Here is a 19,359-nt window from a genome sequence, read left to right on the forward strand (position 1 = left end):
TGTGATGACCTGGACCAGTGTTTGATGATTGGTGTGATGACCTGGACCAGTGTTTGATGACTGGTGTGATGACCTGGACCAGTGTTTGATGACTGGTGTGATGACCTGGAAAGAGCATCATAAAATGAAGCAGCGCTGTATGGCCCCTGTGGGTTTAGCGCTTAGCTATGATTGTGATAATAATATCCAAAGATGCTGGTAGTTGTAACATTATATAATAATAATAATAATAATAATAATAATAATAATAGCAGTTTTTTTGCGATTCTGGATAGCTTTTAATGCCTTATATCTGTCTCATAAATGTTGCAGTCTTCAGATTGGGGTAACAGTCTAGATTTCCCAGTCTGTCAGAGTTCTTTTCAAGTTTTCCTCTACACACTGGTGTATGTGCTGTACAAGTTATATGATTGTTGCTCCATGTGTAACTCTCCAGGAGAGCTGTACCTCCCCTGGTGAGACGTCGTGGGATGTGTGTACCTCCTGTGGTGAGACGTCAAGGGATGTGTGTACCTCCTGTGGTGAGACGACAGGGGATGTGTGTACCTCCCGTGGTAAGACGTCAGGGGATGCGTGTACTTCCCCTGGTGAGACGTCAGGGGATGTGTGTACTTCCCCTGGTGAGACGTCAGGGGATGTGTGTAGGTAATTTGAGGCCAGTGTTGGTCTGGCCTTCCTACAATATCTTCACTTCTCTCCCTCTTATCATCAACATTTTCTATGATATATTGATCTAAACCTTGATTGTCTTGATAAAAATCTTGATTATTCACTTGATCGTTGTCTTGATAAAAATCTTGATTATACAATCGATCAGAGTCTTGATTATATACTTGATCGAAACCCTGATTGTTGTCTTGATTAAAATCTTGATTATACACTTGATCAGAGTCTTGATTATACACTTGATCGAAACCCTGATTGTTGTTTTGATTAAAATCTTGATTATACACTTGATCTTGGTCTTGATAATACACTTGTAAAGCATGATTTACAACACTCTGCACAACACCTGCTAAAGTACCCTGAGAAAAACTTTGTTCAGCTGGCTTTGTACTTTGATCTTGACCTGGATGGTCACCAGGTACTGGAGTGTCTCCTATATTAACACCGGGATCACCACTCACTTCACTGACACTCACATTAATATATGGATCACCATCTGAACCAACATGCTGATGACCACCTTGATCAGCAAACTCGTCACCAGTTTGATCAGTATATTGAAGAGTAGGTTGATCAGTAACCTGAGTTGTACCTTGATCACCACTATAGTCTTGATCGATTCCCTCATTATACTGATGAGTAGTACTTTCACTATCAGTCAAATTGTTGCTCTCATCATCAGCCAGTCCCGTCATCAGTACATTAAGTTCTCCTCCATACAAAGAACTATTATAGTTCTGCGTCTCTTCTCTTAGAATTTTGGGAAGATTCCAACACCCTGAAAGTTATACAGTGAAGTCTATTAAAAGAATTGTATGTGTATATCAAAATATGATACAAATTGTAACAGTATATATATAAGGAAAAATAATTATAGCTGTTTTGGTTTACGAACGAACAGTAGTCTCTTATTTGTTAAACATTAAGAAATAATTCTGTATGTGTAAGAGAGTACTCACCTATTTGTGGTTGCAGGGGTCGAGACACAGCTCCTGGCCCCGCCTTTTCGCTGGTCACGTGTGTGTGACTTGAGTTCTCGTCTATTTACACTCGCATTTTTTGATTGCAGGGTCGAGTCTTAGCTCCTAATACTGTCTTTTAATTTGCCACTTAACAGATTTGCCTCATCCACGCCTAATGCTGCCTCTCTCTCTGTACTCACTTATATGTGGTTGCAGGGGTCGAGTCTCAGCTCGTGGCGCCGCCTCACAACTTGCCGCTTACAAGATTCATTTTCTCCTAGCCTCATGGAACTTATCGTACCTATTCTTAAACCTACGTATTGAGTCTGCCTCCACTACTGGCTGTCTTCAAGCAGGCACTGGACAAGCACCTAAAGTCGGTACCTGACCAGCCGGGCTGTGGTTCGTACGTTGGCTTGCGTACAGCCAGCAGTAACAGCCTGGTTGATCAGGCCCTGATCCACCATGAAGCCTGGTCACAGACCTGGCCGCGGGGGCGTTGACTCCCGGAACTCTTTCTCCCGGTAAACTACTACATGTACTTCATCGAAGTCCCAGCCACCCTGAGACTGAAGAAATACATCCTGACATGCCATACCTGTGACTCATTCGTATCTTTAACTTCCAGCTGTGCTCCCGAGTACCTGTTTTCCGCCTCTCAAACACCATGTGCCTAGCTGCCTTATAAACTCCTCTGAGTATTTATCATGTCTTTCTGGTCTTTGTGTCTTCACGGGTCTGAGATTCAATTGCCTTAGTCACTCTTCCAGCTCGCACCCCTTGGCTCTAGAACTAGTCTAATTGTATACTTCCGCACTTCTCCAGTTTGCTAACGTGTTTTTTTTCAGATACGGGCACCATACTGGTGCTGCATATTCCAGGATGGTCCTGCACTATGTTGTATAAAGGACCCAGAATGATTCCCTGTTGAGATTCCTGAAAGCTTCTCTTAGACTTGCCAAACGAGCATTGACTTCAGAGGTTATTCGGCTGATGTGAGACACGGGTTATATTGGCCACTTGCTCTCGCTCTTAGGTCTTTCTGAGTGAAGTCTGCAGCCTCTGTCCCCAAAGTTTATACCCCTTTTCCTGTCTTCCTGCTCCTTTCCTAATCTTCATGACTTTGCATTTATTATGTCTGTGTATGTGTGTGTGTGTGTGTGTGTGTGTGTGTTTGAATTCAAACATGAAAGTTACTTACACCAAAGTGCTTGTATTGCTGCAACAATAACCATGCTTGCCAACATCTTGTAGAGATCGTAGTTCGCTAGGGCAAGTACCCACGGAGGCATCGATTTATACTGTTGTAACATAGATACAAAAATGCTTGTGGCAGTAGTATTATTTCCACTCAAACTGAAAGTGTTATTTCCATTCCAGAGGGAAATATTTGTAACAGGTCTGGGATAAAAATATGATTTAATTTCTTTCTTGATGACCCCCCACCAGTAATACAACGTTACAGATACATAATAGACTAGCTGTGGAGCCTCAGAAGTAAAATTGAAGAAATTAGTGAAAACTTTGTCAAGTTGGTATGAAGTATTGAGTTTCCTGTCTTCATGTGAGGGAGACCACTCTATTGTACTAGGATGTTTAGCTTCAACAGCAGAAGTTATAGGAACAGACAAGCTGCAGTCCCAAGTGGTTGTCACCACCACTATCACCACCACCACCACCACCACGTAGTTCAGTGTTGCAACCATCTGTCTGCCGCCTGCAAAACAAGTAAATTCAATCTGGTAATAAATATAATGAATGATGATGATGATGGTACATTTAAACCAACATGTAGGCAATGAAACGTCAATTAATGAGTAATGTATATTGTTGCCTCACACTGAGGTCTTCAACAAACACTATATTGTTGCCTCACACTGAAGTCTTCAACAAACACTATATTGTTGCCTCACAATGAGGTCTTCAGCAAACACTATATTGCTGCCTCACACTAAGGTTTTCTTCATTGAATATTACATATTTAGACCTTAATGTGAGTCAGAAATATATAGACCTCACTTTAACTTCTAATGGTCAGTGTTAATGACACTTTTGTGTTTGGATGATTGAGATTGTTAGTCTGCAGGTGTTTAAAAACAGATATTATTATTTTATACAGAACAACTACACTTAGGGTAATATTAATATGTAACGTTGATGGCAAACAACACAAACAGTGAACATTACTTATACGTACATGACTGCAGCACATTCTCTCTCTCTCTCATAGCCTCATCTAGCACCCACAAACACATCGATGCCTCCTTATAAGCATACCTTGCTAAAATAACGCGCACATAAGAGAAGGAAGCTTTTGACGACATTCCTAGTCCGACTTTGACCTAATTCACTTTGCGGCCCAGTTCCTGGACCTCTGTAATCTTTTGATTACCACCTACACCATGGGCGTGTAGTGACTACCCACACCATGGGTGTATAGTATGTAGTGACCACTATGGCAAGGTCCTGGATGCTATAGGGGATAAACAAAATGCAGATGTAGTATACACAGACTGCGAAAGCCTTCGACAAGTACGACCATGGTGTAAAAACGCACAAAATGCTTGATAAATGAATAGCAAGAAAAGTTGGTAGATGGATCTGTGACTTCCTAACAAATAGAACACAAAGAGGAATAGTAAACAAGAGTAAAGTCTGAGGCGGCTACGGTGAAAAGCTCTGTCCCACAAGGCACAGTACTCGCTCCCATCCTATTCCTCATCCTCATATCTGACAGACACAGCAAGACTCCAAGTGGACATCAACAAAATCTTCAGTTGGGCCACTCAAAACAATATGAAGTTAAATGAAGAGAAATTTCAACCACTCATGTATGGAAAACTTGAGGAAATTAAAACTGTATCAGAGTATGCAATAAATTCTAACCATACAATAGAGCGAAAAAGTAATGTGAAGGACCTGGGGGTGATAATATCAGAGGATCTCACCTTCAAAGACCACAACAATGTATTTACTACATTTGCTAGAAAAAATGATAAGATGAATAATGAGAGCCTTCAAAACTAGGGACGCCAAGCCCATGATAATTCTCTTCAAATCGCTTGTTCTCTCAAGGCTGGAATATTGCTGTACACTAACGGCCCCTTTCAAGGCGGGCAGAATTGCAGACCTTGAGAATATACAAAGAACTTGCACAGCACTAATAAGTACGATAAAGCACCTAAATTACTGGGAACGGTTGAAATCCCTTGATTTGTACTCCCTGGAATGCAGGCGAGAAAGATACATGATAAGACACTTTGAAAATCCTAGAGGGACTAGGTCCAAAATCTGCACACGAAAATCACTCCTTACGAAAGCAAAAGACTCGGCAGGAGATGCAACATCCCCTCCTCAGTGTAAAGCAGGGACGCCACAAGTACTCTAGAGATAACACAGTAAGTGTCAGGGGCCCAAGGCTGTTCAACTGCCTCCCAGCATATATATGGGGGATTACCAATAGACCCCTGGCTGTCTTCAAGCAGGCACTGGACAGGCACCTAAAGCCAGTACCTGACCAACCGGGCTGTGGTTCGTACTTTGGATTGCGTGCAGTAAGCAGTAACAGCCTGATTGATCAGGCCCTGCTCGACCACGTGGCCTGGTCACAGACCGGGCAGTGGGGCGTTGACCCCCGAAACATCCCCTCCAGGTATACCCCTGCTTTTCATTGGGGGAGATGTTGCACCGCCTACCAAGTGACTTTCATGTGTTCCGAGGAGTACAGGTCAATGAACTTCAACCGTTCCCAGCAATTTAGGTGTTATATTGTGCTTATACGTGCAGTGAAATGTGAAAGTTCTCTGTATATTTTGCATATTCCTTAAACTTACTGTTAACTCATCTCAGTGTATAAATAAATACTTTAAAAATTACTATATGGAAATTATATTTATTTTCAGAAACCTTGAGACATTTTATTATATAGGATAAAACAGTCACTAGGTCACAGTCAGTAGGTCACAACGAGGAACATAGTAGGTCACACTGAAGATCACAGTCACTATGTCACAATGAACACAGGTCACACTGAAGATCACAGTCACTAGGTCACAATGAACACAGTAGGTCACACTGAAGATCACAGTCACTAGGTCACAATAAAGATCACAGTCACTAGGTCACAGTGAACACAGTAGGTCACACCGTTATGTAGCTTCTGGTTATTGCACAAACATATCTTGCCTCATTTCCATGAGGAAGCCTTCTTGTGTAAGAGATGTTTCATGGTCTGGCCAGCATGTACTCTAACAAACTAACAACCAACTACCACTTACCTTTATGCTGTCTAAACTGCTAACTTATTGTGCACAACAAATAATGTATATATGTTGGTAGAATTACCGACAATATGTAAAGTAAAAGGACACAAGTGCAACTAATGTGATATTTTACTGTGGCAACATTTCGCTCTCCAGGAGCTTCGTCAAGCTGTTACAAACATTACATAGACACAGAGGGTATATATAGGCTTAGAGTGAGGTGTAATTCTAAGCCTATATATACCCTCTGTGTCCATGTATTGTTTGTAATGGCTTGACAAAGCTCTTGGAGAGCGAAACGTTGCCACAATAAAATGTCACATTAGTTGCACTTGTGTCCTTTTACTTTACACAACAATTAGTGCTGAATGGTAGTTCATTGTCCACTAACTAAGGAATAACCAAGCAAATATTAACTGTAGAGCAGAAATGTTACCCAACTGTGCTATACAGAGAGAGGTGACTAGAAGGCTCTTGTTCCAAGGGCATAGGGCTACCCTCCGCTTCCTTGATTTAAACTTGAGTGCCTCCCTTTTTACCTATGCGCTGCATGGCCCCTATGGGTTTTACGCTTCTTTATATAATAATAATAATAATAATAATAATAATAATAATAATAATAATAATAATAATCAGTGATAAGTACTGTTGATCTATCAGACTGATGAATATCAATCACAGAGTGGAAGTTGAAGACACAGATGAACCATACAAATGTAAGGAAGTATTTCTTGAGTCATAGGCTGGTCTAAAAGTGGAATAACTTGGCCGAGGCAGTGGTGGAGGTAAATTCAATAAAAGAGGTCAGAAGTCAATGATACCATGAAGGTAGAGTAGGAGACGGGGCCAGGAGCCGAGTCCCAATCCCCCGCAAACAACTCAGTGAGTGCTTTTACAACATAATAATGAAGAAACACTACAGCAGACCTACTAACCCATACTTGGTACATCTTTCTCAAATCCATCCTCATTTGTCCAACTTATTCCCAGAGCTACCCAAGTTGATAAGTTCAACTCCTTGGGTCTTGAAACCCGCTTACTCTTGCAGTATCCCCACTTCCCCTTTCACCCCACAAGGGTCTTACCTAGTATACTCTCTTGTCTTGTTAGTTAGTTAGTTTAATATGTTTATTATGCACCCCATACCCATCCTGTGGGCGGTTTCTTGTCTTGTCTCGGGTCATAATCATACTCAACCTTCTCGCTTTTATAAGCCATTGTGAATATTTTATACTCACTAAACAATTTAGAATAATGCTCGCTTGACACTGATTATTTTCCCAGCAGCTGTGTTAAGCCCCAACTCTCAACACTGCTCTCATCACTGCTCTCAACACTGCTCTCATCACTGTTCTCATCACTGCTCTCATCACTGCTCTCAACACTCTTACAATATATTCTTACTCTCTCCAGTCTTCCAACCTCACACCCACAAGGGTTTCTTCTTTACATAAATCAGTCAGTGTTTCAGTGTCGCTGACCTAACTGGTGGAATGATGTCAATGTACTGTAATTACCTATTTGAGTTTGCACGGAGAGGAGATAGGAATGAGGGAGAGTCAAGATCTAGCTGTTGGTCCAACCTCTTAACCCAGGACCACCCGTCTGGTATGAAAGTCGTACACACACTGTGAGGATAGTTTTCGCTGCTGGGTTACGTGGTGATGTAGGTCAGTACCCACCTGCTCTACATATACTCCTGACCCACAACTTAACGGAATACAGGTCAACCATTTTTTTCCACAGTGAATTTTACAGGTAAAGAGGACCTCAATGGAAACAAGTCACTTTGTCTGACTTTTTTGGGTTATCCTGGGTATTTTACATTATGTATGATAATTGTAATTGTGTGTATCTGTGTCTGAATAAACTTACTTAATTCTGTCTCAGTTAATATCAGAGTCCTGTCATGTATACAGTCTACCCACTACCCATCACTTGAGTCCTGTCATGTATACAGTCTACCCACTACCCATCACTTGAGTCCTGTCATGTATACAGTCTACCCACTACCCATCACTTGAGTCCTGTCATGTATACAATCTACCCACTACCCATCACTTGAGTCCTGCCATGTATACAGTCTACCCACTACCCATCACTTGAGTCCTGTCATGTATACAGTCTACCCACTACCCATCACTTGAGTCCTGCCATGTATACAGTCTACCCACTACCCATCACTTGAGTCCTGCCATGTATACAGTCTACCCACTACCCATCACTTGAGTCCTGCCATGTATACAGTCTACCCACTACCCATCACTTGAGTCCTGCCATGTATACAGTCTACCCACTACCCATTTCCTCTTACCCAGGAAGCAACACACAACCATTAATTAACTCTCTTAGTTTGATTGATATCTTTATTTTGCACCCATGGTGTGGGTATTAGACACTTCATACCCATGGTGTGGGTATTAGACACTTCATACCCATGGTGTGGGTATTAGACACTTCATACCCATGGTGTGGGTATTAGACACTTCATACCCATGGTGTGGGTATTAGACACTTCATACCCATGGTGTGGGTATTAGACACTTCATACCCATGGTGTGGGTATTAGACACTTCATACCCATGGTGTGGGTATTAGACACTTCATACCCATGGTGTGGGTATTAGACACTTCATACCCATGGTGTGGGTATTAGACACTTCATACCCATGGTGTGGGTATTAAACACTTCATACCCATGGTGTGGGTATTAGACACTTCATACCCATGGTGTGGGTATTAGACACTTCATACCCATGGTGTGGGTATTAGACACTTCATACCCATGGTGTGGGTATTAGTCACTTCATACCCATGGTGTGGGTATTAGACACTTCATACCCATGGTGTGGGTATTAGACACTTTATACCCATGGTGTGGGTATTAGACACTTCATACCCATGGTGTGGGTATTAGTCACTTCATACCCATGGTGTGGGTATTAGTCACTTCATACCCATGGTGTGGGTATTAGACACTTCATACCCATGGTGTGGGTATTAGTCACTTCATACCCATGGTGTGGGTATTAGACACTTCATACCCATGGTGTGGGTATTAGACACTTCATACCCATGGTGTGGGTATTAGACACTTCATACCCATGGTGTGGGTATTAGACACTTCATACCCATGGTGTGGGTATTAGTCACTTCATACCCATGGTGTGGGTATTAGTCACTTCATACCCATGGTGTGGGTATTAGTCACTTCATACCCATGGTGTGGGTATTAGTCACTTCATACCCATGGTGTGGGTATTAGTCACTTCATACCCATGGTGTGGGTATTAGTCACTTCATACCCATGGTGTGGGTATTAGACACTTCATACCCATGGTGTGGGTATTAGTCACTTCATACCCATGGTGTGGGTATTAGTCACTTCATACCCATGGTGTGGGTATTAGTCACTTCATACCCATGGTGTGGGTATTAGTCACTTCATACCCATGGTGTGGGTATTAGTCACTTCATACCCATGGTGTGGGTATTAGTCACTTCATACCCATGGTGTGGGTATTAGTCACTTCATACCCATGGTGTGGGTATTAGACACTTCATACCCATGGTGTGGGTATTAGTCACTTTATACCCATGGTGTGGGTATTAGTCACTTCATACCCATGGTGTGCATGGTAGTCCTCAAACTATTACACAGTAGAGGCGGGATCCATCCATAGCTTTAAGAAGAGGTACAACAAGGATCTTGAAGCCAGGAGAGTGGACGTAGAGGGGCGGCGAGGCCAGGAGCTGTAACTCGACCCCAGCAACCACATGTAGGTGAGAAGCTTAAATACAGTTTTATTTACTCTAATATTTACATATATAACAAAATTAGTTCATATTATTATTATTATTATTATTATTATTATTATTATTATTATTATTATTAAAATTATTTTTGTTAATAATAATAATAATAATAATAATAATAATAATAATAATAATAATTAAATTTAATAATCATAATTTCTGGCAACTTATAATGCTGAACTTAGCATGTGGTTAAAGTTACCACTTAATTATCAACTTATTTACTGTATTACACAAATGTCTCCTAATGTATTTTGAAAACAATTTATTCGATTGAAATTGGGCTAAAATAACTCCAGGTTCCACTTTACTTACATACCTATAATGTAAACCATACCCCCGGCCGGGATGGAACCCGCGGTCATAGAGTCTCAAAACTCCAGCCCGTCGTGTTAGCCACTATACCAGCTAGCCACAATAAGATTCATCCAACTATGGTGTAGAAATATACCTAGTTGGATGAATCTTATTTTTTTTTTATTCGCCGGTATTCTCCCGGCCCGGGTCTTTTCCAAGTAGTGGTGACCCGGCCTTGGCTCCCTATCTGGGGAGTGTCTCGAGACTTAAGTCTCCCATGGGAGGAGGTACAAGTACCGCCTCATTTTTGGGACCAAGTGTCCCCAGGCCTAGCCACATTCCCCGCCCTCACAGGGCTCGTAGGGAGAAGCTAGGCCTCTGGTCTGCCATCTGCCCCGCCCCAAAGGGGCTCGTGGGGATGGCAGTCTTATGAGCTGCAGATGGTAGCAAGCTCAGGCCTCTCATGAATCTTATTGTGGCTAGCTGGTCTAGTGGCTAACGCGACGGGCTGGAGTTTTGAGACCTATAATGTATTATACATACATATATATATATATATATATATATATATATATATATATATATATATATATATATATATATATATATATATATATATATATATATATATATATATATATATGTCGTGCCGAATATGTAAAACTGGTCAATTAGCAAGAACTCATTTAAAATTAAGTCCTTTCTAAAATTTCCTCTTATACGTTTAAAGATATATTTTTTTCATTAATGTTAATGTAAAAGTTTTTAATTTTGCACCAAAAGAATCTTAGAAAACTTACCTAACCTTATTATAACAAGAACAATTTATTTTAGCCTAACCCAACTAAATATATTTTAGATTTGTTTACAATAATTTAATACTAAACAAACACAGTGAAATATATTTTTTTCGTTAGCTTCAAAATGATTTTGGCGAAATTATTGCATACAGAAATTTTCGCTTGTTCTATATGGCAAGATGAGCGTTGCTATTTAAGCCAAGATGGCAAGTTCTGCCTATTCGGCACGACATATATATATATTTGAATATTGTCTTCTCCTACCGCCCCCTATATTCTATATAGACTTTATTTAAAGACAAAATACATTAAAAAATACAGTAGGGACAAGAACAACATAGATAACATCTCAGAGCTACATCTCAAATACTTCTTTCAGCTCCCCGGCGGTGGGCCGCGTGCCCAGAATATTGCAGGCATTTCCCCTCTGGATCGCAACACTGAGTCTCAGAAAGAGGAAACTGGCCGCCCTGTGAGCCTTGGTTTCTATGATGAGTTCTTCACTCAGCTCTTTGAGGAGCTTTAGAGCACACTTGCCCCAAGGGTCTCCGATCCTATTGGGATGAAGTTATAGCAAGGGGAAAGGCCTTCATATTTGCGGGTCTTCTGGGTCTCCCTGAAGCTGGTAGCTCCGCTCTCTTCAGTTTCTGAGTGTGACAAGTAGATGTCTACCAACGTGGCGGCACAGGTGCAGTCCCAGGCAATCTGCTTACTATCCTTCCAAGTTGTATTATGGGTTATCCTAGGTTCTCTACACATATGCTGCTATGTATGATAATTCTATGTAACTGTATTTGTGTATACCTGAATAAACTTACTTACTTACTTACTAAGAGTTTTAATTTTGCCGCCAGAAATGTTCTACTTATTCAGTTGATCATCTATCAAATGTCATCTAATTTTGTAATAATTATGTACCTTGTGGAAATAAAAATTATCATTACTATTACTTTTATTGACAATTTTTTTTGTAGTATTAGTAAGAGTTATCATTATCAATAATAATGAAAGAGTGTATCCCCAGGAGGTTGCTAGGTAACACTGGTAAACAAGTGGTGATATTTTAATTCAGTTTATTTAGGTGAATTATCCGACATAGAGAGGTAAATACAGTGAATATGTATGTATGTATATATATATATATATATATATATATATATATATATATATATATATATATATATATATATATATATATATATATATATATATATATATATATATATATATATATATATATATATATATATATATATATATATATATATATATATATATATATATATATATATATATATATATATATATATATATATATATATATATATATATATATATATATATATATATATATATATATATATATATATATATATATATATATATATATATATATATTATATATATATATATATATATATGTGTGAGAGAGAGAAAGAAATAATTACAGTACATATATAAACGTAGCTATGGTATCCATATAAGGTCAATTATAGTACATACAGAAGTAATTGCTGTACATAAACACGATTTATTCTATTTAATCTGCGCTATATAACCCTTGTGGTTTAGCGCTTCTTTTTTATTATCTATTTAATCTGCTGTCTGACCCCTGTAGGTTTACAGCTTGGTTATGATTGTAATAATACAATTTAATCTGCCCTGACTTACCTATGGCACATGTGCAACACAAAATCAACTAAACAACTAAGAATATTAATTTTTCAATTGGTAGAGAGGTAAGCCAGTGGAAGGTCTTGCTCAGACGACCAAAAGCTCCAAGACCAAGACCACTCAAGAAAAGTTCCTTGATGCTAGTGAGGGGCTCTTGATCTAGGGAATTGGATCTGTGTTCCAGTTCCCTGAATTAAACCTGAATACCTTCCATCCCTCCCCCCACAGACACTGTATAATCCTGCAGGTTTAGCACTCCCCCATGATAATAATAATAATCCAAGACCAAGAAACAGCCAATAAAACCATAAAAATTATTCTAGAAAACACCTCAGACTTGTTATTTTATACCAAACACAGGTTCCAAGGTTCACTTTTTCCCAGATGCACAGTGTGAGGGGCAGGGTTATATTTATACTGTGCAGATTCACTTCACAAACCCATCCTCTTATGTCCAGTCTGATTTTCTGGGGTTATCCTAGGTAATTTACATATGTTATTATGCATGATAATTTGCGTAACTGTATTTATGTGTACCTGTACCTAAATAAACATACTTCCAGGCCAAAATTTATTGGTAGCAGCTTAGTTGAGGGAACTTAGCTTAAAACATAGATCTATGTTGGCATCAATGATGTACATCTAGGTGACAGATTAAAGTGGGTGATTTTTTAACAGTAGCTTTGAAATGGTTGGTGGATAGGAACCTTTGGAATTTTCAGGCAGGGTTCCACATTTTAGTGCCTTTTATTCATATTTATGTCCATTCTGTAATATGAAAACCAGAACTGAGCAGCATAATCTAAATGAGGCCTTACAAAGTTATATAAAGTTGAAGGACAATACTGTATAACATTAGGATTTTGGTTATTTATACATCTTGATATGAAGCCAAGAATTCTCTTGGCTTTACTGTCATGTTAGAGATCATGGTCATCCAGTTCACTAGTCCTCTGCTAAGACTGTACACCCTTCTTCTAGCCTTCACGGCTACAAATCACAGATACCGTCATGTAAAAATCAGCCCTTATATAGAACATTCTTAAGGTGAATCTTGGTCCTTGTTTTGTTCAAGTAAATGCCTGCTTTTCTCAGTAAATTGTGAAATGCTGTAATCATCAGAACACTTATGACCTGAACTAACCTTTGAATCCACCTCTCCTTTTCTTTTAACCTGTAATTTGTCTTCTCTCTGTAATTTGTCTTGCTTCCTTGTTTTTTTAGCATGGACCAGTAGGAATACAACAGTGTTCCTCTACCTCTTGGGAACAGGTGTTAGGGTATGGAGTTGCTTTGGTTGCCACCATCTTGAGATATACTGTCATTTACCCTCCTTACTCTTGTACTACTGCTGCTTACAGTGGGCCAGTAGACCTGCTGAAATGCTCCTCTTCTTTTAGTCAAGGTTTGTTGGATATCTTTTATCTGTTCTTTATAGCATGTTGGGTGTCACTGATCTGTTGTTCACAATCTACATTGTGTATCTGTCTTATTCACAGGTCCACTCATTCAGGATGCTTCGCCATGAGCTAGGCACCAACATCACAGCCATTGTGAATAGGCTGGCATCAGAACTTCAGAACACACCCTTCTATGCTGACTTTCTTGCTGATGTCCAGGTATGAGGAGCTACTAACAACACATATTTACTAATAATTAATTGCTCTGACTTTGAAACATTGGATGAGCATCCTATCTAAAATCATTGTATGTATACTGTACGTTAGTTAAAGCAGTTAACATGAGGAAGATAACTTTAATTCAGTAATGCATTCATTTCATGTTGTAGGATATTGTGAGACTTAACAAGTTACATTGTGGGCAGAATGTGTCACTTAATGTGATACGTTACACTCATCTACAAAAGAATGTATTAAAAAAAAGGTGAACTTCGCATGATACAAAAAATATACTATATATACTATATACTACATGGTCACAGACTGGGCCATGGGGGCATTGATCCCTGAAACCCTCTCCAGGTATACTCCAGGTACACTATACTGTATTGTAATGTACTAAATCAGTTCAAGAAAACTTTTCAAACAAATGAGTAGCCAATATACAGTGGACCCTCGACCAACGATAGCATCGTATAACGTTAAATCCAACTAGCGATACATTTTAATGTTAACATTTTGCCTCGACTAACGCTAAAAAAACTCGACTAACGATATTTGTTCTCGGGTACCAATTACTGTAATATCGTTAGTTGAGGGTCCACTGTATTTCATATTTTTCCATAAATTTGCTAAAACTGGGTACATTGAGAAGGCACAAAGAGGCAAATCATTAATTTATTTTCTTAAAATGTTCCATGCTTAATTTCTGGGCAGGGGAAAATATATGGGTAACCCTCCTTATAGCTGCAGTCCTTATTTGTTTAAAAATAGGCTTGTGTGAGCATGTTAGATAGGAGTGAGTGGAGACAAGTGATTATAGGATTTGATAATGCTGTTGGAGTGAGAGCAAGGTAACATTTATGAAGAAATTTAGGAAAACCAGTTAGCCAAGCTCAAGTACCAGAGGTGGAAAGTACAGTATCTCCATTTGGAAAGAGGGGTTTGGATGTTGCAGTTTGGAGCTTTGTATGAACTGTGTTGTTGGTGCCTTTCTGGCACAATAGTGATTGAATATGTAACAGTATTTTCTTCTTTGGTCACCCTGCCTGGGTATGAAACAGCTGGTGTTAAAAAAATGGCCTCTGGGTTTTGGTTGACTTGTTAATTTTTTCCATGTGGGGAGGAAGGGGTCTTCTATAGCTATGTCCAGGCTTTGAAATGAGCTAAGGTAGGATAACAGCTGTTACTCAGTAAAAATTAAGTCTGTAGAAACGAAACAAAAAAAAAGTTAGACATCTGCTAACTTATTTTTACGTAGATTTTTTAACACTTCACCCATCTCCCACCAAGGCAAGGTGACCCAAAAAAGAAAGAAACACTTTCACCATCATTCAGCACTTCTGCCATCATTCAACACTTTCACCATCATGCAGAGGTACCCAGATATAACAGTTTAGATGTCACTCCAAACAGCCAATATCCTAAACCCCTCCTGTAAAGTGCAGGCAATGTACTTCCCACCTCCAGGAATCAGGTCCAACTAACCGGTTTCCGTGAATCCTTTCACCCTGCACACTCCAACAGCTTGTCAGGTCCCAAAATACATTCATCTCCATTCACTCCCATCTAACATGGTCACACATGCCTGCTGCATGTCCAGGCCCCTTGCACAAAAAACCTCTTTTACCCCCTCCCTTCATCCTTAATAAGGACGACCCCTACCCCTCCACTACAGATTTATACAACCTCCAAGTCATTCTGTTTTATTCCATCCTCTCTAAATGACCAAACCACCTCAATAACCCCTCATCAGCCCTCTGAATAATACTTTTTGTAACTCCACACCTCCTAATTTCCACATGACAAATTCTTCTTCTTTCTTTCAGCACACTGGCCGTATCCCACCGAGGTGGGGTGGCCCAAAAGGAAAAACGAAAGTTTCTCCTTTTACATTTAGTAATATATACAGAAGAAGGGATTACTAGCCCCTTGCTCCTGGCATTTTAGTCGCCTCTTACAACACGCATGGCTTACGGAGGAAAAATTCTGTTCCACTTTCCCATGGAGGTAAGAGGAAATAAACAAGAACAACAACTAGTAAGAAAATAGAAGAAAACCCAGCGGGGTGTGTATATATATGCTTGTACATGTATGTGTAGTGTGACCTAAGTGTAAGTAGAAGTAGCAAGACGTACCTGAAACCTTGCATGTTTATGAGACAGAAAAATGGACACCAGCAATCTTACCATCATGTAAAATAATTACAGGCTTTCGTTTTACACTCACTTGGCAGGACGGTAGTACCTCCCTGGGTGGCTGCTGTCTACCAACCTACTACTTACATGACAAATTCTCTGCACAATATTTACACCACACATTGCCCTTAGACATGACATCTCCACTGCCTCCAGCCTCCTCTTTGCTGCAGCATTCACAACCCATGCTTCACACCCATTTAAGAGTGTTGGTACCACTATACTCTCGCACATTCCCTTCTTAGTCTCCATGGATAATGTTTTTTGTTTCCACAGATACCGCAGTGCACCACTCATCTTTTTTTCTTCAGCAATTCTATGGTTAACCTTGTCCTTCATAAACCCATTTGCTGACAAATCTACTCCCAGATATCTGAACACATTCACTTCTTCCATACACCTTCCCACCAGTGATATCCACTTTTTCTTTACCTAACTTGTTTGATACCCTCATCACCTTACTCTTATCAGTGTTTACTTTCAGCTTTCTTTCTTTACACACCCTCCCGAACTTGTCGACTTTCTCTTTCGAATCTCCCAAAAGCACAGTATCATCATCAAAAAAGTAACTGTGTCAACTCCCATTTTATATTTGATTCCCCATAATTTAATCCCACCCCTCTCCCCAGCACCCTAGCATTTACTTCTTTTACAACTCTATCCAATAAATATGTTAAACAACTATGGTGACATTACACATCCCTGTCTAAGGCCTACTTTTACTGGAAAGTAATCTCCCTCTCTCCTACACACCCTGAATAGACTGTCTGAGAATAATCAGAATATTTTATTTGTTAAGTCAATAAACATTATTGTATACTACGCTGTGTATTAATTCTCCACACTGCAGACAACGATGGCAACACAGAATTTCAGCACAGAAAGGTTTGGCAGTGAATGTTATGAGTGGGCACAGGGAAGCTCACTTGACACCCGCCTCCGCAATGCCCTCTACCACCTGATGCATGTTCAGCCAACCCTTCTGGCCAACCCTGATACCCCAAGGCATGTCCTCAAAGAACCTCTTGCTTACATAAGGAAGGCTCAGGTACTCTTGTTTGCAAGAAGCTTTGCTAATATAAATACATACTGTACTGGCATACAGTATAATTTTTGGATATTTTAATATTACCTTTTAATAGCTGTTAGTAAATTGCATGAAATTATAAAAAATGTATATGATTTTGAGGAATTAACTGTAATGACTGTCACTAATTAAAACTTTTATTATGACTGCTGTGGATACGTGCATTATGATGATTAATTATTTGAATTTTGATTAGATAATGTAATACTTTTGTAGATGAATGGTTCAGAGAACCGACATGTTGATAAATTAGACACATGTGCAACTCTTGGGTATCTTTATTGAGGAAACGTTTCGCCACACAGTGGCTTCATCAGTCCATACGTAGGAGAAACTTAAAGAACAGGAGAAGAATGAGGTAATCAGTCCCTCAACTTTGAGTCGATGTGTTCAGTCCATCAATCTTGAATAGAATAGATTGATGGACTGAACACATCGACTCAAGGTTGAGGGACTGATTACCTCATTCTTCTCCTGTTCTTTAAGTTTCTCCTACGTATGGACTGATGAAGCCACTGTGTGGCGAAACGTTTCCTCAATAAAGATACCCAAGAGTTGCACATGTGTCTAATTTATCATAATGTAATACTGTATGCTATGCAGGATATCTAACCAAAGGAAGCATACACTCAGTGATTAGCAATTTTAAAGTATCAGGTCATATTTCATATCTTCTGTGAACAACACATGCAAATGCTGTAATATGCACATTTCTTGATGAAACTTGAAACTTGCATGTACTGTACTGTACGATCACTATGTTGTGTAAAAGTGAAAGGCACATTTGCTAAACTTTCTGAGTCTCAATGTTGTTTTGTGACTCGGCTCCTGAAGGGTATCGTGTCACCTCTTGCTAGTCATGGTAGTAAGTAGGAGAGTGCAACCATTACTTTAGTGTCTGATGCATTTAATACTGAGGGTCAGGTATACCAACATTATTTTTATTGTTTAAATAGTAAATTAGGGTTCATTGGATATATACTGCTTCACTGGGGCATCTGCAACTTATCTTGTACAAGAACTATGGTATTTTCTCTCTCTGTTCTTTTTTTATATTTGTTGTATTATACAATATTTCTGACATTTTTAAGATTTTTTTTTTTTTTGTTATTCCCTGATTGTGTGTTTTGTATTTGACTCTTTGTGTGGGAGACAGTAATGGGGAAGCTGGAGGTGCTGTCCTGGGAGACAGAAATGGTGAAGCTGGAGATACTGTCCTGGGAGACAGTAATGGTGAAGCTGGAGATTTTGTCCAGGTAGTCGGGAATTATACGCAGGAAGGAATACATATAAATGACCTCATAGGGGACAGGAGCCATAGTAGGGAAACAAGTGTAGTCAAAGATAAGATAAAACCAATATTGCAAACTAGAAATACCGCAGGAAATAGCAAACAAGAGGACTCCAATAGCAATAGTGAGGATAAATTACCAAAAACAACTGGTGGGAGCTCCATTGTTGGTGCTAGGGAGGATAGAAGTAAGACAGGGAAACATGCACCAACAGGGAATACAGTCACAGAAACCCAAGGCAAGCGGAAACCAAGCCTGTGCACATACTATGCACTTGGTATCTGCTGGCATGGGAAATCTGGAAAAACAGATGGGACATGCAACTATGACCACCCTAGAAAATGCCATGCCCATATGACAACAGGAAAATGCAAACTCCCTTCCTGTAAGCTTTTTCACCCTGAAATGTGTACCTCTTCAGTACAGGAAAGACTGTGCTATAACTTAAATTGCCAGGCATACCATCTAAAGGGGACAAAAAGATACAAAACATCCAGGCCATGGGAAAACCTGGGTAGCCACAGCCACTCAAGAGGGAGAGGTTTTTTAGTGCCAGGAAGGAAAAAAAACTGGCAGGAAATGGCAGAAATCGTACACCAAATCCAGTCATTCCTGGAGTGGAACCACAGTCGATGGCCTCCACTCCAAACCAACAGATACAGATACTAATGCCGGAAAAAAAATCC

The 19,359-nt window shown here is 39.6% G+C and overlaps 2 protein-coding genes across 10 annotated transcripts in view; one reads left to right on the forward strand and one right to left on the reverse strand.

The window, feature by feature from the left end:
* Positions 1 to 202: 202 nt before the first annotated feature.
* Positions 203 to 7,507, reverse strand: LOC138854814 (uncharacterized). Its single transcript, XM_070099965.1, has 3 exons — positions 7,408 to 7,507; positions 2,830 to 3,345; positions 203 to 1,444 (listed from the first exon to the last, which is right to left on the reverse strand). Exons 2-3 carry the CDS (start codon positions 3,332 to 3,334, stop codon positions 375 to 377), a joined length of 1,575 nt encoding a protein of 524 aa, XP_069956066.1. The 5' UTR covers positions 3,335 to 3,345; positions 7,408 to 7,507; the 3' UTR covers positions 203 to 374.
* A 4,314-nt stretch (positions 7,508 to 11,821) lies between these two features.
* The window catches only part of LOC128700441 (TBC1 domain family member 19), a 73,762-nt gene continuing 66,224 nt past the window's right edge, over positions 11,822 to 19,359 (forward strand). For 5 of the 9 annotated variants that reach the window (XM_070100167.1, XM_070100175.1, XM_070100172.1 and 2 more), the window contains exons 1-3: positions 11,822 to 11,906; positions 13,977 to 14,096; positions 17,145 to 17,342. In XM_070100167.1, coding sequence (XP_069956268.1) covers positions 13,992 to 14,096; positions 17,145 to 17,342 — 303 coding nt within the window. In that variant the 5' untranslated portion in view covers positions 11,822 to 11,906; positions 13,977 to 13,991. Of the gene's footprint in view, positions 11,907 to 12,882; positions 12,960 to 13,412; positions 13,525 to 13,701; positions 13,883 to 13,976; positions 14,097 to 17,144; positions 17,343 to 19,359 lie in introns of those variants that run through there. The other 4 variants (XM_070100168.1, XM_070100170.1, XM_070100169.1 and 1 more) reach the window with 4 other exon arrangements.

The sequence above is a fragment of the Cherax quadricarinatus genome, chromosome 71 (assembly GCF_038502225.1).
Source record: "Cherax quadricarinatus isolate ZL_2023a chromosome 71, ASM3850222v1, whole genome shotgun sequence".
NCBI classification, from domain to species: Eukaryota; Metazoa; Arthropoda; class Malacostraca; order Decapoda; family Parastacidae; genus Cherax; species Cherax quadricarinatus.